This window comes from Chaetodon trifascialis, chromosome 22 (assembly GCF_039877785.1).
Source record: "Chaetodon trifascialis isolate fChaTrf1 chromosome 22, fChaTrf1.hap1, whole genome shotgun sequence".
NCBI lineage: Eukaryota > Metazoa > Chordata > Actinopteri > Chaetodontiformes > Chaetodontidae > Chaetodon > Chaetodon trifascialis.
In genome coordinates, this window is record NC_092077.1 from 19150472 (window position 1) to 19172982 (window position 22511).

General features: G+C 44.6%; 1 protein-coding gene across 5 annotated transcripts in view; it reads right to left on the reverse strand.

Moving 5' to 3' along the window:
• The window catches only part of abcc9 (ATP-binding cassette, sub-family C (CFTR/MRP), member 9), a 38442-nt gene extending 16788 nt beyond the window's left edge, over nucleotides 1-21654 (reverse strand). For 2 of the 5 annotated variants that reach the window (XR_011603520.1, XM_070991889.1), the window contains exons 1-19: nucleotides 19988-20122; nucleotides 18560-18731; nucleotides 16737-16878; nucleotides 16481-16602; nucleotides 16103-16269; nucleotides 15908-16009; nucleotides 15656-15796; nucleotides 15370-15561; nucleotides 13282-13446; nucleotides 12660-12815; nucleotides 12442-12576; nucleotides 12182-12344; nucleotides 12028-12068; nucleotides 11756-11898; nucleotides 11420-11528; nucleotides 8863-8970; nucleotides 5547-5619; nucleotides 4479-4584; nucleotides 21-122 (exon numbers count right to left, since the gene is read on the reverse strand). Coding sequence is in view for 3 of the 5 variants with exons in the window: in XM_070991889.1 (XP_070847990.1) it covers nucleotides 21-122; nucleotides 4479-4584; nucleotides 5547-5619; nucleotides 8863-8970; nucleotides 11420-11528; nucleotides 11756-11898; nucleotides 12028-12068; nucleotides 12182-12344; nucleotides 12442-12576; nucleotides 12660-12815; nucleotides 13282-13446; nucleotides 15370-15561; nucleotides 15656-15796; nucleotides 15908-16009; nucleotides 16103-16269; nucleotides 16481-16602; nucleotides 16737-16878; nucleotides 18560-18704 (2312 nt within the window). In the remaining 2 variants the exon portion in view is untranslated. Of the gene's footprint in view, nucleotides 1-20; nucleotides 123-1991; nucleotides 2031-3241; nucleotides 3281-4478; nucleotides 4585-5546; nucleotides 5620-8862; nucleotides 8971-11419; nucleotides 11529-11755; nucleotides 11899-12027; nucleotides 12069-12181; nucleotides 12345-12441; nucleotides 12577-12659; nucleotides 12816-13281; nucleotides 13447-15369; nucleotides 15562-15655; nucleotides 15797-15907; nucleotides 16010-16102; nucleotides 16270-16480; nucleotides 16603-16736; nucleotides 16879-18559; nucleotides 18732-19987; nucleotides 20123-21539 lie in introns of those variants that run through there. The other 3 variants (XM_070991888.1, XM_070991887.1, XR_011603519.1) reach the window with 3 other exon arrangements.
• Between the last annotated feature and the right edge of the window lie 857 nt (nucleotides 21655-22511).

Sequence of the window (22511 nt, forward strand, 5' to 3'; positions counted from 1 at the left end):
CGTGAAATTTGAGTTTTTACCTCTGCTTATTGAAAGAGCTGCCAAACGTGATGTTTTCCTCCACGGTGGCGTTGAGCAGCCAGGACTTCTGGGTCGCGTAGGCCACAGAGTATCTGTTCTTGCTGAGGTGCATCATGGGAAACAGAAGCAAACGGACAATTAAGAACTGTAACTCCCGCATTCATAAAGCTTTAAAGAGCAGGAGAACTGATCTGCTGTCAGTTTGACCATTACAGCGATATTTACTTTGTTTTCAAGTGACTAAAACCAAACAACAAATTAGCGATTAAACTCAGAATCATCCTTTAATCTTGAAATACAGGTTTAATTTCAGGTGAAACAAGCATTAATTCATGCCTGAGCTGCAGTTTATTGATCTGTTTTTGTGCACAGTTCATCCTTTGTGCAAATGTATAAGTGTTAAACTGGATAACGAGGGGATATCTAATGAATGATTGTTTCTAGGGAAGAACTGACGTGACCATGAGGAGAAAATGTCACTTCAATGGAGCATCAAATCTGACTGAAAGTGAAGGTTTTACAGTCCATAAGCTGCACATATACCGTGTGTCAGGCTGTCTACTACAGCATTTCTAACAAGCCTAAAAACCAGAAGTGACACTCAGCATCTCACAGAATCTCTTGCTTTCTTTCCACTGAGCGTAAAACAGCTACGATCAGATCAGCGCTCCTGCCCTGAACAGCTTCATGAATGCGACATCCAAACATAAAGATGGAGGACGAGAGGGAGGATTAAGTTTTGGAAGCTGTCAAACTTCACCGCAACGTGAAATGTATTCTGCCAGATATGAGAGAGAGGTATGGATCATGGATCGGGTTAATGATGAGCTGCAAATCACCAACAACGGCAACGCAAACGTCAACAAAAACATCAACAAGGATGAGAAGGACTGCAGCGCTCTGCTGGGAGTCTGACCTGAGGAGATTTGTCTGTAAGAATGCAAACTTACCTCATTTGGACAGAATTATTATGTCTGATGCTTAAAAAAGAAAGTTGTGTGTTTGAGCGTGTGGACAAACAACACAACACATAAACTCTTTTTTTACAGAGTGAGTGCGTCCTCAGCGAGTGCGACGTGTATTATTACATAAACAAACTTCAGTGCATCCTGTGTGTATATTTGGCTTCTTACAGATGAAAACACTACATTAGAGTTGTGCTAATGACTCCCAGCATTAAAAGCACAAACCACACCGGGATCACATGACACAAAACCAATCACCAACTCAATGGGAGAAGAGCAGATCGATGAGCAGAAGATAGTACACTCCACAGGCCGACGCCGTTCCCGAACACACACATATTCACACAACGTTGCTGTGGCAGGAAGATTAAAGCCAAACTTTATGAGCAAAAGACTAAAAGATGATGCTTCAGAGTCTGAATGTGAAGCAGAAAAACTGGAAAATAAAGACCAAAATCCACAGATAAACATTCTGAATTAAGACTTCAAAAATGAAACTTTTCTGAGCTGTTCATTATTTTACATCCTTCCTCTTTTTCAAATGCATTTCTATATTTAGACTCATGTTTAAATCGTCTGCTTTCAGCTGCAATCCGTGCTGTACAATGCTTCATTATAAGTCTTTTAAAAAATAGATAAACCGTAAACTGAAGGAACCTTCATTTTGTGTTGATTCTGGCGCCCCCTGTGGACAAACGCGGTAGTGTTTCCACCTAAAGATCTCGTTTCTTTTGGATGTATGACTTGTTTTTAACACTAACTGTAATTTACTACAATTAACTGTGGTATAATAAAGAAGTATACTGAGTCAAAGCTAATAAAAGCAGCTCATATGTGTGTGTCCGTGAACAGCGCGGGCTGAAACGCTGCATCGTGAGCGCAGTGGGAAACGGTACTTTCTCCTGAGAGCGGAGATGACAAATGGAGTTAAATCAGATGAGGGCGAAGGGGTGAACGAGGGGTCACTTCACATCTGAAACAGGAGACAGGAAGAAGAGCGTATACCTCCTGACGTCTTCATCAGACTCCTCTGTCTCTGACCAACTGTCAAAGTCACGTCACTGCGTTAGAACGAGCCTACTGCAATCAGCGCTGTGTGTGTTTGTGTGTGCGAGTGGAAATGAGCGACAGGAGACACAGAGGGCAAACGAAGACAGCTAACGTCTGTCACATGGAGAGAGAAGACAGGGAGGAAGACAGACAGAGAGGAACAAAAAAAGTGGAAGAGAGGGACGTGTTTTCATGCCAAACCTCAGATAATGGAGACATGATAGCCTGCCAGCTGTTAATCGAATTAACCTTCCCACCCAGAAGAGAAGAGCCGTGGAAGCGATGCAGTCATTGTCTGCCTCTGATTATTAGGTTTGGTGGCTTCTTTGACAATGTCTCATGTTTAATGAGCAGGAGGGTGTGTGTGTGTGTGCGCGTGCGTGTGTGTGTGTGTGTGTGTGCGTGTGTGTGTGTGTTCAGTCGTCACAGACTCTCAAACGAGGTCAAACGGTGTCACATTAAAACTGGAAAAAAAGGCGTCAGCGTCACATTTACTTTTTGCTTCAAGAGTATTTAAATAACTACATTTAGTGTAAAGCAGGTAACAGTCACTGAAATGCTGCTGAGACCTCAGCATCCACTGGAGGCCTTGCTGGATGATCACTGGGGCAGCACTGGGACCAGTTTCAGAGGAGGTAAATGAAATGTGTTTTTCTGACCTGTTTGACTTCAGCATCATTTAATGTCGCACTGTTTCTGCACTGCTGTTGTTCACACTAATACATGCTCACATCCACTTCATCTTGTGCAAGTTTATACTTTGTTGTATATATTTTTACAACTGTGCAAAAGTACAAACACTTTATCTATTATCTGTATTTTTATAATATTTTTAACCTTTTTTTATCCCTTCTATGCTGCTGTGTTTGTCTGTCTTTCAACACTTTGCTTGAAATCAGCAGAGTTTTATCTGATCTTATCTATTTTATCCGACTTTTCATGCTTTCGATGCTTTCAGCTCAGCAGTAGTTGCGGAGAAGCTCGGGGGAATCTGTTGAAGTCAGTTTCTGACCTTTTCCATCTGTTCTGGGTTATTATGGTGCACTTCACTGCTGGCGATACAAGCCTCGTACAAATCACGGCAAAGCAGACAGAAGAGACACGGATGTGAAAGTAAATGTGGATGTTTATGGTGTGTGTGTGTGTGTGTGTGTGTGTGTGTGTGTGTGTGTGTGTGTGTGTGTGAACGACCAGAGAGGAAGTACCTGATGTCCCATTCGTAGACCACCTCACACTCAGGCTGCCTGATGTGGCGAGAAGGCAGGAGGTAAAGAGACAGAAACCACACACACATTCACGCGTGTCCACACACACACATGCAATCATAAGAACACAGACGCAGATGTGCAAACACACACACACACACACACACACACACACACACACACACTGCAAAGGTTAGCGTGCAGCCCCGGAGGCTACAGATTATTTTATGATACAGATCTATAATCTACAACTTAATCTACGACAGAAGAAGACGCGACAGAAGCTGGAATTTCAGGAAGAAGAAGAAGAAGAAGAAGAAGATGGTAAGTAAGAGGAAGAGGAGGATCAGCTCGTCCCGGTAAAAAAAAGGCCTTCTGATGAGTCCAGCTCAACCTCGTTAATATCCATCAAAACAAGAGGACTGTCGTCACATCTTCTCATTATTTCGTCAATAACCTCCTGAGTATTGATTTAATGTGTGAGACTGTAGATACTGTGACAGTTAATTTGTTTTTTGCAATGCAAACAAACAAATAATGATGCTGATAGCGACACCGATATGGTCATTCCACAATAAAAGCCTCTTTAGTATAATTCAATACTTTAAAGTGCCATGAAATACAACCACAGACAAGCTCTCCATCATTCATTTTATAAATGAAAAGCTTTTCAGTGCGTTCAATAACCCAAACAGTCATTTCATTTCATCGTAACCATCAGAGCAGAAAATCAAATCATACTGAAAACTGATCGCGGACGCTTGATGCTAACGGACGAATAATCTGTTCCTGTCAGGATGTCTCAACCCGAGACTTTCGTCACCAGCAGAGACGAGAAATGTTAATTTACATCATGACAGACACAGTTATTACTGAGCTTCATCTACTTCAAAACATAAAGCATGTTCTGTGTGTCAGATGTGTGATGCATAAACACAAAGGTCATATGAGAATTAAATGATCTGCATGTACATGTGTTGTGTCATTCACCTTATTCGAGCTAAAAAATGAGCGAATACGCAAGAGAAAATGTCTTATTTTGTAAGAACTTTGGTGGTTACACAAACAGAACTGAGAAAGTGGAAGGATGAAAACAGAAAGTTACTGGAAACAAACAGATTGATGGAACACTGAGCAGGAGGAAACGCACTGATTAGCTTAGAACGGCTACATGCTAATCAGCTGCTGAGCACCGCTGAGAGACACTGTGTCCTGAGGTGTCGTTGTAATGTCTTACTTGCTCCAGTAGACTCGTCCTTCGATGGTCTGCATCTCGCCCAGCATGGCCAGCAGCAGCGAGGACTTCCCACAACCCACCTGGCCCACAACCATCGTCAGCTGACCTGAACGGACAGTTTGATTTTATTCTATTTCACTGAAAACACTGACGTTTACAGACAGCGCACACCATGTATCAGAGTGTCTCAACGGGCGGGTTGGGGTCTCACACACGTTACAAAGCACCGAAAATCCTCCAATGACTTCACTCATGCACGCACACACACACACAGGCACGCACGCACACACACACATCCCCTGGGAAGTGACTCGCCTGCTATCCCAGTCATGCTACTACTAAGTAACTTCCCAGGGGATGATGTGTGTGCGTGTGTGTGTGTGTGTGTGTGTGTGTGTGTGTGAGTGTGTGTGTGTGTGTGTGATATACTACGCGGCCCATCTGTTGGCAGCCTCCTCAACATGACCCGGTGTCCTGACACTTGGTATTTGAGGGACGTGGCTGCAGCATCGCTCTGACAGCAGGTCTGCATGTTTCGCTCGCTGTGACCGTTCTCTGACAGCACGAGCACGAACTTCACCTTTTAACACTGAACAGAGATAATTACCTCCAAGTCTTGAGTGGTTTATAACTCATAAAATAAATAAAATCCAAAGGCAGCAGGAGCCAACCTCAAACCTGATCTTTCTGTTCAGATGCTGCTGTCGTGTTGCTGCCTGGGAACTGTGCAGGGTGGTAATATTAGCATTAACGCTAATTGCTTTGCCAAACTTAGTCTATGAACTGTTCCCATACTTGTGCCTAATTAGACTAAACATGAGCGGCTGGTTAAGAGCAACCAGACGGACTCTGCTGGACTCCAGACGGGCTCAAAGACATTCACAGTGTCACAGCTATCAACATTCAGAAACAACAAACATGGACTTTAACAAGATATTCACATCTGTGTATGACCTTAGCGATATCTGTTTCTAGACTGCATTTTTTAGCACATAAAACCTTTTTAAAGCTTAATCAAATTCTGGTGAAACACTGAAATAAGCCTGGCTAAGCGATGGTTAGTCCCACCTGTGGGGATGCGGATGTTGATGTCTGACAGGGTGGACAGGTTGCTTCCCCAGGTGAAGAATCCATTGGTCACCTTAAACGAAACAAAGCAAAGTTCAGGACAAAAATGTCTTAATTTTCAGTTTGTCATAATATTAAACTTAAACGCAGTGAAAGTCTCACATTGTGCAACACATGACTACGTGCTGTTTTCCTGTTATGTGTGACCCACCAGAGAAAACCACATTGATGTCCTGACCCAGAGTTGATGAAACTGTAACACTGAGTTCATTGGTGGAAAAGCTGCTGAGATAACTCGATTACATAACACAGGACACAAACTGTGCTCAAGCTATGTGGGACTGGTGTCAAAGGTCATCCTGGAGAGTTCATCTGAGTGAACACTGACAAATAAAACACATTTACAGGTGCTGTGGTCCACTTATGTTTGTCACGAAAGCCAGTCTGAAGACCCCAAACCAAAGCCCAGATTCAGGCTAAATTTCTTCATAGATTAATTCAACATCCCCAAAAACTCCTTTCCAGCTCGTCTTTGTTGTTTTAAAACTCACTGTGTTAAATTTGAACTGTGTTAAGTTTCTAAACCACGACACCGTGGAACATTCGGATGTAAAACTTGTACACCGACGACACCCTGACTTATATTTACATCTGGTGTACTGAGACATCATGTGATGCAGACACAGGTGTCACAGTTAAAGTTATATTTAAGGATTTAAAACATATGAAGTTGAAATTTTCCACAGAATGTAAAGAAGTACCATTTTTTTTGTTTTTTGTTTTTTTTGCTCTTCAAAGACATCTTTGTATTGTGTTCTGGTGCCCATTGCTCCCGTGGCCTCAGAAGCCTCTTCCTCCTGGTGGTCCAATGCTCCTGTGCAAGCAGTGTAAACACCAACATCCCACAGTCCAGGCAACTAGCTAACTAGCTCATGGCAGCTGCAGTTAGCAGCAGAAGTAAAGCCATCTGTCCATCAGGAAACCATAAAATATGATCCAGTTTGACCAAAATCAATGAGTGAAGTTACAAACTTGTGTTTTTGTACTGTAACTAAGTTAAGAAAGGAATTAATCCACTTCTCATGCAAGACAACGTGATCACAATTCTAAGTAAATATGTTGTCTCAAATGTGGACAATAGCTTCAGGTTTTCCTGTGGTATTAATTTTAAACAAAATGAAGCACCTGAGCTGCGTGTGGTCGACAGAATTCAGCGTGAAACATCTTCACGAGTCTTTCAACCGTCTCAGGGAAAGAGATCACCGGCCAACAGCAGAGAAACATGTAACAGGCCTTCATATCTAATCCCCGTCCAGTGATCTATCACCCTGCTTCCTGCGAGGACTCTGTTTACTTTTCTCCCATCTGTTGCATTTATTTGTTTATTTTATGTTTATTTTATCTGACAATCCCTCAGCCTTTCCCCCCACTGTTCCCTTCTCCCCATGACACAGATCCCAAAAGGCATCTTCGAGATAAAAACATCTCTGTTCCTTTGTAAGCAAATATTCGACAGGCACAAAACTCATATTTCAATTTGTTTTAAGTGGATTAGTGGATGAGAGGAGATGACCTAACACTAACATGAGTCAAGCATCGCATCAGATGGGTAAAGTACTTCTTGAGATTTAGTTTTCTTAATCTGAGTGATCAACAACTAAGCCTCCCCATTAAACACAATAGCCAGACACCAGCTTCATACTGGGATGACTGGGATAAATAAACATGCCGGAAATCACCAAGAAAAATCACCTGAGTTTGTCAAAAGCAGGATGAGGCACAAAAAGGGAACATTTTATCAAAAGCAGCCGGGGGGGTGGAGGAGAACGGAAGTGGAGACGAGATTTTGGGGAGTGAAATGTGAAAATCTGGAAATATGGGGTCACATGAGGGGTCAGTGCTGTATAATCAAAGACCGATAAATATGTAAGAAGATGCAGGAAACGCTCCCAAACGGCTCACAAGCTTCTTTAAACAGGATGAAAAACTGAGAGCAGCTTCACATTCGAAACAACCACAAAACCAAAAGTGTGACTCTATTTATCTGAAGACTCACAGGAGCTATCGGCGGTTAAGGCTATGAAGCCACTCAGCGCTGAGTTCTCGTGAACTCGATCCAGCTACCACATCCTCACGTGGAGGTAACGCTCCTCTAAGCTGACCTGCCGACCGCCGCAGAAGAAGAAGGAGACGAGAAAACATGGCGGACCAGAGGGAAATCCTAAATGCAGAGCAGAGAGGTGCTGAAAGGTGTGTCACCTTGATAAACCTCAACTTTTGTTCAGCTATCACACGTGGTGTAACGCTTGGGTGTCCACATACTTCTGGTGCTTTTTTGCTTTAAATCCTCAAATTGATGAGCTGATAAATCTTAAACTGACATGTTCTGCATGGAAAAGCCTCAGCGTACTCGCTCTCGTCAATTAGCGGACCGCCGTCCGGTCGGTGGCGTCGCTCCGCAGGGATGAGGCAGGAAGAGCAGCCTTCACAGAGGGGCTGAGAAAATGCTGCACACATCCACAAGGCCCTTTAAGGGGCAACAAATTCTCGTGTGAATCCTACACTTCCTGAGAAGACAGGGAGTCCACGCACACACACACACACAGACACACACACAGATTCGCATCACATGTATGACTCCAGCCACAAATGACCCATGGATGTACAAACAGGGAGGATGTGAAACAGCTGTTGACAGAGATGAACGAATGATGGTATGAAGGAGCAGCTCCTAAGCGTCCATTGATGCAAAGGCTGGTTTGTAATAAATACAGAAATATCAGCAGAATTGATGATTTGTACAATCATATCAGCACCAGTTCACTTTGTTTAATGAGACTGGCTGTATGTCTGCATAAAAGCAGCCTGCAGCTTTGAAAAAATCTGGTACTTTGTGTATAAAATCAGTCATAAATGAAAGATGAGCCCACCTAAATCCTACTTTTTCTTCTTTTACTTTTTCAACTGGCGACCTGCTCCTCTGTACCTAAACTCGTCTATGCCCAAAGGCCTCCTTCCACTTTACGACCACGAGGGGAACGTGAAAGGCAGCAGTGTGGAAAGCTGAGCTCAGAGCTCCTGAACGCGGCGTCTATAACCATCAAGTCATCATCATCATAAGACGTGTCCACTTCTGCTGACAACACATCCTGCTAATGGGACAGTCCCGTTGGCGCTTCACAGAATACTCAAAAAGTGTCAAACCTTCTATGTTTGGACCCGCTAACCTCGGACACTAGTCATGTCCTCGCTGTCTCTTTTTCTGTCCTCATCCCCGTCATCAACCGTTCCCCAGCATGCGAACTTTGACCCTGACCTTTACAGCCACGTCCTCGGTCTCCGTGGGTCTCATCTGTCGTCTGGTCGGCTGCTCATAGTTGTCCATCTGGTAGCGCATTGGCTGCTTCCTGTTGATGGCTTTGGGCTTGAGGGGATGTTAACAGAGAGAGATCTGAAGTTAGCATTGACTAATAAACTTGAGATTTTCCTGCATCCGCTTCGGTTCCTTGGGGAGAAGAAGAAGTGCGGGGGTTCCTTCTGTCAGAAGCCAAGAGGGATGCGGCCCCAAAGGCTTCAGGCCCCGCTAGCACTGAACTTCTCATCCAGACACGCTGAATATATGTAAACACACAGTACATCAGCGTCTTTGTACTTCATGTGATCTCTGACCAGCTGACCTCAGTGTGCCACGCAATGCATATTTTCACCGACATCACGAAAAAGCAGCAAAACTAAAGGTCACACTGGCCACAGCAGGAACAAGTGTGATAACATTTGTGCAGCATGCTGAGGATTTTACAGCGGGTTAGAGGGCTAAAATAAAAATATGAAGAATTCATACGCTCTTGAGCATTGTTCTTCAGTAAATCTGGCATCTGCCTATTGGATTTTAATATTTCATGTGTGCGAGTGGGACGTCGTGACCTGATTGAGGAGCTGCTGTCCAGGAAAGATCAACAAATCTCTACATTACTTTTCAAGTTAACTCATCAGTGTCCAAAATGCTGGTGATGGGACACTTTCATCCGACATGGGAGCTCGATATGTCAGCAAAATCAACAGGAGCCGTCCTCTGGAGATCATGAATATTCAGGATAAGTTTCATGGCCGCTAATCGTCCAGATTTAACTCGATCTGCTCTCACGTGTCGGATGGAACAAACTGACTGACTGTCACCGGCATCGTTAGCTCTCGCTACAAGAGAGACAAAAATCTGATTTGTTAATCACAACAGTGATTCAACCTGCAGCACATCCACCACATGACGTCTTCTGCATTAGCTGTTCAACACCCCGTCCCTCGTGGCTCTGTCCTCTTCTAACACGCAGGAAGTGCTGCTTTCAGCGGCCCCTCAGCTCCCAGATATCCTGGTAAAACTTCTAAAAACACGTCTCAAAGTTAAGATGCAACCACTCTGAGTCTGTAACAGCTTCACTCTTGAATTCACTGAGTAATACAATAAAATTCCATTACAAAAACGGATATGATGTGTTTATAATCCTATTTGAAAGCCATTAAAGAGTCCATGAGTCAGCTCGGTGGTCTGGCTGTCCATTTTGGACACAGCGTTAATTCTGCTGCAACATAAGAGTCAGCATGTGACCTGGTTGTTCGAAACCTCAGACGGCCGCAAGATTAAAGCCTGAGCTGCAGTTCACAGGGCGATGACGGCCTGCAGGACCCCACGCAGCCTCAAAAACATAACAACCAGCCCTGAGGAAGCCACACCACTGTAAAGTTTCACTGGATGTCGCCACAAGTCTGCTTTGACTCGTCGTTTGTGCTGCATGTTGTGCAGAGCCGGAGTCACATACAGGAGGCTTTCAGGCTGGGATCAGTAAAAATAAGCCACTCCTTTGGTTTTCTTATTCCTCTAAATTCATTTGCATGAACTCAGCGACCTGCTGCGAGTCACAGTAATCGTCCATCGCATTGCACATCATTGTCTAAATATGTGAAAACTCCTTGGAGGATCTGCTCATTGCTCATTAGGCAGGAATCAGGGCTGGTGTTATACAAGCAACCTGTTACCAAAACGGACACGAGTTACCTGCAGTAACACGGAAGGAATGCACGCCGTGCCATCGGGCTCGCCTCATCGATCCAAACGCTGTCCGTGACGAGGCTCGGGCTGTTTAACTCAGCACATTAAAGCAATTTATTGGCACCTTCTGTGTGCTTTGTTAAGACCTTCTGTTTTAAATACAGCATGAATGTTTGGTTCTCTCACTGTCTGAAGGTCTTCATTACCCAGAAGTCATTTAATGTGACATCTGTGAACTGCATGTGCACGCGGTTGTCATTTTAACGCTGACGCTGTGGAAGCAGCAAATGTACGAGTGCCCACCTGTGCAGCCGTGGGCGTGTTGAGCTTCAATCAGGTGTGGTCAGGTGTTATGCTGAGGCAGCAGACACCGCTGATCAACAGAAACCTGGTGTGAAGTCAGGAGCGGCGTTGGACATACCTTAAATGCACCTGCACCACTGCGCTGTAGTTCATTTAAACAGGGCACAAAGTGTACGATGTCAGCATCTTTGGAGGAACCTCCCTAACTTCTCATAGATGCAATACAAAGCAATAAAGTATTACAACAGAAATTTACAGTGGCTCCACCTTATTTTGACCTGCTGCACAGCCTGCAATCGATCTAAAACTGTGTTTTAAATAATTCGGCTGAAAAGAAGCAGCCTGACTGCTCGCTGACTGCTGTGTTCCAGCTGCGTCTGCAGACATCAGCACTGAAACTGTGGCTAAAACACGGTCAAGGCGGTCAGATAGAGACTGTAAACTCCGCCTGCTGTAAAATAAAAACTGCTGTGACGTGTTCCCCGTCGACGCTCAGGTTTGTGGCTCTGGTTTCGGCGACACTCACCACCCCCGCGTGTTTCTTCCCAGCTTCGAAGGCAGCAGACATGTCTCCGTTTCTCCAGCTGTCATCTCCAATTTCGTCACTCTGGAGAAACTCACCGAGCTTCTGGACACTGCGACCACACACACACACACACACACACACACACACACACACACACACACACACACACACATTCAGTCCATGTGTGATCGTGATGAAACATCTCAGAGGTTTACAGTTTCTCCTCACTGGTGTCAGCTTTCCTCCATGTTCCTGTGATGAGATTTATCACTTGAACCACATCCAGGCGGGGAGTTGTCTTCCTTGTTTAGTCATGTCTACGTTTCACACACTCACCTGACCAGAGCCTTGACGGCAAATCTGACGACAGTGGAGAGCAGGAAGAGCGGGGTGACCAGGATGTGGAACAGCGCCAGAGCTGCGAAGGCCTCGGAAGGACTGGGACCGGTTTTATTGAGGAAGTGATGCATCACAAACGTCTACAAGACAAGATTTAAATTTGACCATCCTCTTGCTCGTGCTCAGGAGTTGAAGAAAGCAGAAAAAACAGCAAGGGGTTACAAATTCATGAAGGATCGTCTCACGATAACAGTGGTAAAACGTCTCACCGCAAGAACGGCAGCAATGGGAATAGCAGCGTTCATGAAAACTGCACAGGGAGGAAAAAGCAGGTTTTAATGCATGCGTTCATCATAAGAGTGACTGCAGAGCAAGTCACCCCGATCATTCAGACTGAGCTCAAAGGTTCATTGAGCGTCTTACTGGACATGGACGTGTAGAAAGCGAAGGTCTTGAGGCTGGTGAGCTCTTTGCCTCTGGTCTCCTCCACGCTGTCGCAGAAGATGTTCTCCCAGGCGTACAGCTTCAGCAGCTTTATGCCCTTTAGGATCTCTGTGGTCTTCTTCAGACGATCTGTGGAGTGTTCCTGAAGGAGGCGACACAGAGAGACTCACCTGACGAAACAGTTTCCAACCGCTGGAAAACAATGGATTCACATCCATCTGCTGGATTCTGCTGCTTACCAGTGAGCTTTTCTGCGTGTCTGCCAGCTTTGTAGCTATGAGGTACTGGACCGGAGCCAGCAGAACTATGACAGACGCTCCCACCAAGGCGCTCGGACCCAACAGATAGTAGAGCAGGATCACTCCCATCACGATCTGCAAAGAACAAGACGAGGCAGGAAGACGATCACTGAGACGTTGCTGCTCGATGACGGGGGTATGGACGGCCTTCAGCCTACCTGCACCGGCATGGCCCACAGGTTGGGGCAGAGGAAGAGGAACCACATCAGCTGATTGGTCTCTATGGCCACCAGGTTGTTGATCTGTCCCAGCGTCATCTCCCCCATCGACATGTTGGACGTGGACAGTCGCAGGATTTTGTTGTAAATCATCGCCTGGTTAGCAGGAACACAAACACGCCATCAGTGCATGTGACACTGAGACAACGCAGCAGTCCTGCACGTTGATGAAAGGCCTGCTGTTTTCATGCTGTCCCGTCGGTTTGAATGCAGCTTAATTCAGCAGATTATGCTCCAGTTTCTATTAATATCTGCAGTAGTAGCAGCAGCAGCATCCGGGGGTTAGTGGACAGTTTAAGTCCTGTGGTTGAACTGCCAGAGGCTTTTCCACCCGACTCATTCATTTCAATAGATTTATGACTGACTGACTGCATGTTTTCATAACATTTCACCAGTTATTTACTTCCCCGTTCGTACTGCACAGCGTGAGGGGCTGTAAAACCTCCATTCAGCTGTGAGCTGGCTCAGATCATCAGAGGATCTGCTGTGGCATCAGGTGGACGTTTGTATGAGGAGGAGCAACACCTCAAAGCGTCTCAAATTCCCAGGATGCTTCACTCACCAGCAGGGCTCCCCGCAGGTTGATGCCCGTTTCGATGGTGACGTAGTACGAGGCCTGCAGGAAGGTCCTCTGCAGGACTAAAGCCAGGAAGAGAAGCACAGCCAGGACCGAGGTGTTCTGCAGCAGCTCAGAGGAGGACATGAAGTACACACCGAAATACGTCTCCTGCAGCGCAAAGCACAGAAAGCTTCACAAGAAAAGCTCAAAATCTGATATTTATTCTGCTGGATTAGCCATAAATAATTCATGTGACACATGAGCACTGTGCATGAATATGTAGAATTTTTTTTCATGAATAAAGTCATGAAATCTCTGGAGCTGCAGCTAAAGGTTATTTCTGCAGATTATTTTCATGATTAGTCATTAAATCCAAGAATTTGCATTCAAATTTCCCAAACTGACGTCTTTAAATTGCCTCTTTTGTGCAACCAAGAGTCCCAAACCCAAAGAAAAGCAGCAAATCCTAAGATTAGAGAAGCTGGCAGCAGCAAACAGCTGATCATTTTCTTTCAGTCGACTCATCGATTAACGCTGCAGCTTTAGAAATCACACACACAAAAAGCTCGGCCTGACGCTCGGCCTGACGCTCGGCAGACCTTTACACTGAGTGTGAGGCGAGTGGGAAGTTTTCCGTGTCACTCAGAAATGCTGGCCTGCTCTGCTCTCTATCTCTGCTGCCCATTACACCCACTTTAACTGGCAGGCGCGAACCCGCCAGCAGCTCTAACAAGGTCCAGCCAAATGGACTGAATGAAAAAGTACTGTCATTACCAGAGCATCTGTTCAGCCTCTCCTCACAGCTCTGCTGGTATTATGACCTTTGGAAGAAGCTGGCATGGATTTAAGAGCCGTCGATGTCTGTGATCAGCTCTGCCAGCCTTTCTTCCCTCGCCAAACGGAGTGTCTGTAACGCTGCCTGTTTTCTCTCCGTCCGCTAAATATTATCGTTGGTCTTACTGTGGTGTGACACGGTGATTTATGAACGCTGCTGCAGACATACTGCGATCAAAGAAGGTCCAGGTTTTACTGCATGATCATTAGTCAGAGTCCATCAACAACAATTCTGATCATCGATGAATCAAGTTGTTTAAAGATGCTTTTTCCAGGTTCAAAGACGTGAGGATTTGCCTCTTTTCTCTTGTGCTAGATGCTTGGAAACTGAATATCTTTGGGCGGTCAATGTGAACACTGAGAGACTAAATGACTAATCACGTCATCAAAAAGGTGGAGCCACAGTTCAGTGTTTTACACTTTGATTTCCAGGCGCAAAGTGGAATTGTGCGGCTAGCTGGTTAGCATGCTAACTTCTGCAGCCATCTCTGCAACGAAACACGAGTGAAAACTGTGATTTCTTCACGTTCTCGTGCTAATTTCAGATAATTATTGAGTATTTTAACCGTCTTAAATATAGCACCTTCATTGTAAAGCTTAGGGGTGAGCGTGTAGCTCCTTAAAGCTAACTTTAGCTAGCGTCAGCAAGGATCCTCACATGTGTGAAACTACAAATGCCTGTGTGTGTAATGTCATTTCAGCACCAGCACATTATGACATTATACACACAGGATCCGATCAACAGCTAAACATTCGGTCACACACAGACGTCCTGCTGGTGACACGATGACTGCGGCCGCCGCCTTGGTGACATCAGTCTGGGATTGAGTCATTTATTGGTCGGCCGGACCACCCGACACCACCGACAGGCGGTGACACAACATGTATGAACGAGCCACGGCGCTGCACTAATTTGCACTTAACCTTTAATAAAATGACGCTATGTAAACACGTCAGCCGGACTTCGGTCCCGCTGACAGCTTTCGTAAATCAGCCGAGAGCAAACACGGGTTTGAGTTTCCAAAGTGATTTCTCTAAAGGGAAATTCACTCAACTTCTCACACCGTCGCCTCAGTTACGGCCACAAACTGCTCAGCTGTGACTCTCTAATGGCGCTCGGAGCAAAAGCAGTAATCTAAGATCTCCAGTGGCGAGCAGACGCACAGTCATTGACTATTTATTACTATGTAAAAAGAAGCTTCAGGACTGATGGAGCTACTGTCTTCACCCGGTGGCTCCCACAGTGCATACACCCGCCTTGGTCTTGTCTTGCGTTGCACCATCTTCGTCAGTCTTCAGGTACTTTACGATGCCAGAGATGCAGAGCGGCCCGGCGAAGCCCAGCAGGTCAGCCAGGTAGCGGAAGGTGCTGCTGAGCAGGATGGGACGACCAAAGGCTCGATACATGGAGCGCCAGATTGATGGGGCGCGATCGGGGTCCTCGGCTGTCTGTGTGGAGTCGACGGGGGGAGACAAAGGTTAGAAACATACAGTGGGATCATTGAATGAGTGTTAAATCAGGTGCGGGCCTCCATCTGCTCACCCTCTGATCCTCATAGGCGTCTTTGAGCCGGAGGTAGTTGGTGAGCGCCCTCATGGCGATGGGCAGCTTGCCGATCTTCTTCAGCTCGATGGGCCTCTTATGGGCTCCCATGATGAGAGGATTCATCCACCAATATGTCGCCTGAAAAACATTGCAAGAAACTGTACCTTTCACTGTGCTCCACCGCTGAAAATGAGACACTTCTTAACGTGTTACGTGTGGCGGAAACAGTCGCACTGTGTTGGTGTTTACCTTGGACAGCAGGTTGACAAACGGCTGCAGAAAGCGAACGCCCAAATCCTGCAAGTCCTCTGGAGGTTTCACCTTTTGGGGGTTGGCGAAGAACACGTATTTCTACAGGGGGGAGGAGGTAAAAGAAGTCTCACTTCCTGGGTTCACATTACAGGTCATTTAGCTCCTGAAGCTGGGTGAAACGCGGCTTCTCACCCTGACTCTTATGACGTTGATCTCCACGGCCATCAGCAGCCCGTACAGCATCACTAACAGGGCTGTGATGCAGAACCTGAGGTGCCGCGGTCCAATGTGGTACTCCGCAAACTTCCACAGCTTAATGGACTTTGTAATGAAAGCCAGCACCCAGTAGATGAACAGCACTGTGTGGGGAGAGGGAAGTGATATGGTGTAATATTAATGGCCTGAACAGAAAGCATCTGCACAGCGACCAGCATGTTAAAACACACACTGCACGAGTCCCTCAGTATCTTCTCTGGTGATGCTCCACAGCCTCATCTCTGCTCGTGGCTAATGGCACAAGGCTAAGCTAGCTGCTAGCAAACTGTCGCTGCTCACTGTGGGTCACCTTACCCAGCAGCAGTTTGGGGAAGTTGGACGTCTCTATGTTGTGGTAGTAAACCACTGATGTTGTGGCTGCTATGAAGCCCATGAAGGCCGGCATGAAGAGATGGAGGTGGTTGGTCTGCATCATCCTGCAGCGAGAGGTGAACACCAAACAGAATTAACACAAAAAACGACTGATTTGAGACCGACTTCGATGAAGCCAGCAGAAACAAAAGCAGAATTTTGTGTGATAACAGGATAAAACGTGTCTCTGAGGTCTCACTTGTTGGACACGATGCCCTCGGCGAACTCACAGACGTGGACAAACAGCAGCGAGAAGGTGAGGATCCACCTCAGGTTGTGGCCGGGGAAATGAAGCCATGTGTTGTGATGGATCTGGACCTTTGAGCTCTGGCTGCCCCAACCTGACGGACGGACGGACAGATGGACAGACACCGAGAGAAACATCATCACAACGAGCGTCAAGTCTGCTTTAAACACCTGAGTGATTACCTGGAACCAAAGTGATGTCTTCAACAGTCCAAAACCCAAATATATCCAATCCACATGTACAAATAATGCTGGAGATTCTCACATTGGGCACGTCTGAACTATCAAATATTTAGCATTTCTGCTCGAAAATGGTAAATTAATTGCTTTCTTGATCTACTAATCAGTGCAGCTCTAAATCTCTTATGAGGTAAAAGTCTGGAGTCAATTTAATCTAACTTTATCTTGTTGGTATAAACGGCTGATACAACAGGTTTCATTTGTGCTGACAGAGTTTCTTGTTGGGTTTGTTTCTCCTCTTAACTAAACGGTCTGCAGCCATTTCTGAGGCTCAGGGGAGGAAGACCATAAAAAACCAAAACCAGGAAGCATCAATTAGTGAGTCCTCAGGGAACCAGCAGAGGGCTTCTGGTCAGAACTATTCCCATAAACTACTGCATGCACGCACGCACACACACACACACACACACACACACACGCACACACACACACACACAGAAAACATATAAGCTTACTACAACTCTACATTAAACCAATAACAGCACATTTTTCCTTCTTTTTCCCTCATCTTCCTCCCTGCCTTTCCTCTTCCTCCCGTTCCCTCCTCTATACTTCTTCCTCTGTACACGACGCTCATTGTCAGAGCAGAACAAACACATGTACTCCTGATCTCACCGCTCAGTACTCAGTATTTTACTTCTTAGTCAGTTTGCCCGTTCTGCCGTTTCCTGTCCTCACTGGATCACTGAACTGTTGTTCTAATCCCGTCTTAACGACCCTTCAAAGCTGCTTAAAGTTCACACTGGTGACAGGAAAGTGCCTGAAAGTGTGTGCGTGTGCGTGTGTGTGTGTGTGTGTGTGTGTGTGTGCGTGTGTGTGTGTGTGAAAGTTGATATAACAAACACATCTGCTCGACCCGCCGGATGACATGGAGCAACAGATCACTGTAACGCAGTTCAGTGGGAACAACAAACTGTTTTTCTGCTTCCACAATGGATGCAGGAGGAGGATTTATGGCAAACAAAAAGCGTCTGTACTGAAATAAGGCAGACGAGTCCAGATGTTTCATCAACCCGGAGCTGGATCCAAAATGGATCCCAGGCCTGATTGGTGCCAAACATGCCTTAAAAATAACTCATCCTAACTCATTATAGCTGATAGAGAACAACAGTGGATCATTTTAATTATTAAAGCTCTCCTGCAAAAGCTGCTTCAGTATCTCAGATGTAAAAGCACTGCTCAGCAAAGCAGATCTCAGGACAGTTTAACGCTGGTTTCTGGTGAATGCGCCTCTGGTGCCTCTGTTATATATCATGAGAAGACGTCCTGTGTATTTGTCTCCTGTTAGAGATTCTGGCATATTGTTGATAACACTTGAGTTATGCCATTAATAACTCTGGGTGCATTAGTCCATTGTGGGCAATTCTGCAAATCAATACGCAGAGTGATGGTGATGCTGGATCTTAGCAGGATTTTATGTGTCGATGTGGTGAAGCTTCTTGATGTGTCATACTTCATTTGCGTTAGCCAAAAGTATTATTTTACTAGTATTAATATCAGCGTCATATATGTAGTGATATTGTCACTGTCACCTACCAATGAAGAGGATGGGGAAGGTGATGAAGAGCAGGAAGACATGGGGCACCAGGTTGAGAGCGTCCACGAAGCAGCCATTGTTCAGCACACCGTCCGTCACGCTGTAGGCATTGATACCGTCGTTGCCGCAAAACGACAGGGCCATGCCACCGCCGCACCGCTCCACGCAAGCCTCGAGTCAGAAGACAAAAACTCTGGCTTCACATCCGGAGACTCGGGCAAACATTTTCGTGGCATGTCACACATTCAAGTGCTCACACTCGAGCACACAGAAACACAAATGCAGGCCAGCGACTGTCAGGAATGAAGAGCTATTTCAGGGCCGCCGGCCGGCTACACGGCGCGTGGCTTACGGCGCTTTAATGTTAAATAAGTGCTGGAAAGGCAGCGTGCAAGAACCATGTTTAGCCAAGAATGCAGAGATCACATTAACCAGACAGCAGCTGAAGGCGTCACTCTGTAGATTAACTGACTCACAGAATTAATGCTAATCAGCTAAAGCTAACTACTGATGGTAGCTCACATTATTTAATAAGTTAAGAAAATCATACACTAACTTTAACTTTCTTAGAAGAAATTCAAATAAAATTGGATTTTTGTACCCCTGTATATATCAGCGCACAGTGAATAATTTAATCTCTTTCACATGCTAATGTGAAACAAGCGAAAAACAAAGATGGCCGCCAAAAGCTGAATATGGCATCCATCTTTGCTTGGAAGAAGACTTTGGTGCCTCATTGTGGAGAAATTAGGACATTCTAGGCAAATGGACCCAGAAGAGAAATATACGATGTGTCAAGGGTGGTTTCATATAATTTTAATGATGTTTTTAGTCAAATGTTTAAATGTGGCCCCATTGTAATCCACTATGAGCACCAGTTTTCTCCACAATGACAAGATTACATGTTTCCCGCCATTTTTTCACTTAAATGATCATTAGCTTAACCTCACTTTAACATTTTATGTAAGTTTATTATGTTTTGCCATATGAAATGTCTCTGACTTTGATTCATTGGGCTCACTAACAGCAAACAGCACAGTGAAAGTCCACTTTAACTACATTGTGAAAACTACATTGGTTGTACAAGGCTGCTAGCATGAAATTAAAGAGTAAAACGTCTAAATTTAGCCGACACACAAGTAAATTAACATCCAGCTTTTACCAAAAACAACACCTGTGTTACATTCAGCCACATTTCTCAAACCAAATAATGTTAAAATACGAGCTATAAGCTGCTCCTGTGCACATCAGGAAGCTAATTTACACACCAAAGTTAAACTGAGTTATCAAGTTAAGCTAACGTTAGCTTAAAGACAGAGACCACACACACACACACACACACACACACACACACACACACACACACACACACACACACACACACACACACACACACACACACACACACACACACCAAAGTCTCTTACCTCAGAGAGAAGTTATAATCCTCACTGACACAGTTTCATCCCTGATGCCTGGATTTCTTGGAAAAAATAAAGAAGACAGACTGAGGAGACGACGGAGAGGAAAACAAACGAAATACAGTGAGAGTAGGAGAGAAAAAAGTTGATTATTTTTAGCCCCGCTTGACCATCAGCTGCTCCGCATACTGCTGCCTGGCTCTGCCGTCTGTGTCAAGTTACACCGAACCGCGCAAAACATGTCCGGTATGATCCTTCAGAATAAAAGACCAAACTTTAACATACACATGAATGCAACTAAATTCTTCTACGCTACTCTACTGAGTGTCAAATATGCAAACATTGGACATTTTCAAACATCAGGGAGTGGTTTTCATTCACACTGCCAACTTAACACACTAGTGAGCTAAGTGAGCCGCAGGCCAGTATAAACCCTCCTGTGTTCCCCAGTTTAGTCTGGTTAGAAATTGGTTAAAAGCAAACTAATTGAGTATAATGTATGAACACTTCACATTAATTGACTAATCAAAGTTAATTGCCCCATAGAGAACCTGAGGATCAGGGCAGTTGCCCACTTTGGTCATTTGTTATTTCCTTTGCTGTTTTCGACCTGTTTAGTGAAGCACATTTTGCAAATCCTGGGTGAAATCATGTAAAATTTCATGTCCTTGTTTTCACCTTGTTTGTTATATCGCATCATATTGTTAGGAAATTATAGTATTATAGGAATATTCTACAAATTGTTCATTTCTATTCTTCAGGGGTATGTTATGAATGTAAGTAAGCCTTTTTTTTTTTTTTTGAGAACTTCATCGTCATTTTAAAAAATCATTTAATCCACGTTACTTTTTTCCTTGTTGGATTTTGCGTTTTTGCTTCAATGGACACGTTTCCTTCTTCTGTATTGATTAAAAAAAAGTATCTTTATTTTGAAGGTACACACTTCGTAAGTTCCGGTTCAAGTTAATTAAAGTTCAGCGAACTTGATTCAGCGTTCCCTGCTATCAGATTTCCAAACTTGAACCAGTTTGGTGGTTTATTATGGGCTTCTTCAGCAGCCAACGGACCCGTCAGTGAACACAGACCTCATCTACTGTCAGTTTTAGCACATGATTCTTCTTAGTGACAAAAAAAAAAATATTATTTACAGATTGAGAGCTTGATTTAAACCTCTGCAGTACAACACAACCATGTGGTCAGTGAGATATACATATATATATTTTTAAATGTGTTTCCCATTAGCTTTTCATGAACAGAAACGAACCCTTTTAACTTTTTACTATTTAAACCCACAAGAATTAACAAATTAAAGGACAAAATCCAATCCACTAGTTGTCAGATTATCAATATTTTATAAAAACATTACTTAGAAAAAGCTCTTAAATATTAGATTTCCAAGTGGCCATGAAACCATAGAAATATTATAGTTTATGTAATCATTCTCCTTAACGGGATAAAACGTGCTACAAACGATTATACAGTTTAATGTTTTACATAAACATTGCGGTTTCAAATCTGTGATCTGGTTTCCGCTTTGAGATCATCCACAGTCTCAAACCTGTCAAAGTGAATCTGAGGACGCAGGATTCAGAGGTGAAAGCGCTTTGTCTGCGCTGAGATGCGTCGGAATGAGATACGGTCAGCGGGGCGCAGTGAAGCGGACGCGATCCTCTGCTGTCGGCTGTTATTCATATAAACTGGTGGATCCAGAACAGCAAGACGTAAATTGTGCACGTTATTATTACAAACTATCAATAAACGTATCGTGCAGCATAACCTACAATGTGATTCAGTCGTCCCTCATATGCGATTACCCAAACTCAATTTAGAAATCCAGCAATTAAAGGTTTTTACGTGTATACATAAATATCAGTGGAATAGAATGTAAAATTAGTGCATTTTTCCAAATCAACCAGATTTAATCTTATGTTCGGCATGAATAAAAGGAGTGCAGGAATATTTATCTTTGTAAAAGCTTTAACTTTTTGAACTGTCCCGCTTGTGATTCCCTCAGCCCCCTTCCGCTACGAGTGTCCTAATGCATGGTGTGCAGCAAGAGAGGCCAGCGTGATTCAAGATCATATCAATCAGAAATATGTGTGGTTTGTGGATAATATGGATACCGAAATTAAGATGTGCCTTCTAGTGAGTCAGATATTAGATTTACTCATATTTCTCAAATACACGTATTTGCTGAGAGGCAGGGCGGCTTAAATTGTGGGATTTTCCAATGAAGGCTGGTACACGCTGCGTGTTTCCACATTAAGAGAGCGCCAAGTATCTCCTAACTGAAGATGTCGCGTTACACCAGGCTGAGGATGCTGACGCCTGGCTGTGAATGACTCAAGGATGGAACAGGAAAGCCCTCTTACCCGGCCTCTGACGCAGGTTTGCGGGTCTACTTGGGTCAATGCGTCCTTTCCCGGATCTTCATTCCCGTGCGCGGAGTCTTATGAAATTGCGGTTTACACTGAAGGAACGGGGACAGGAAATGGCTGTGCGTTACATTTACTGCTGTGTCCTCTCAGAT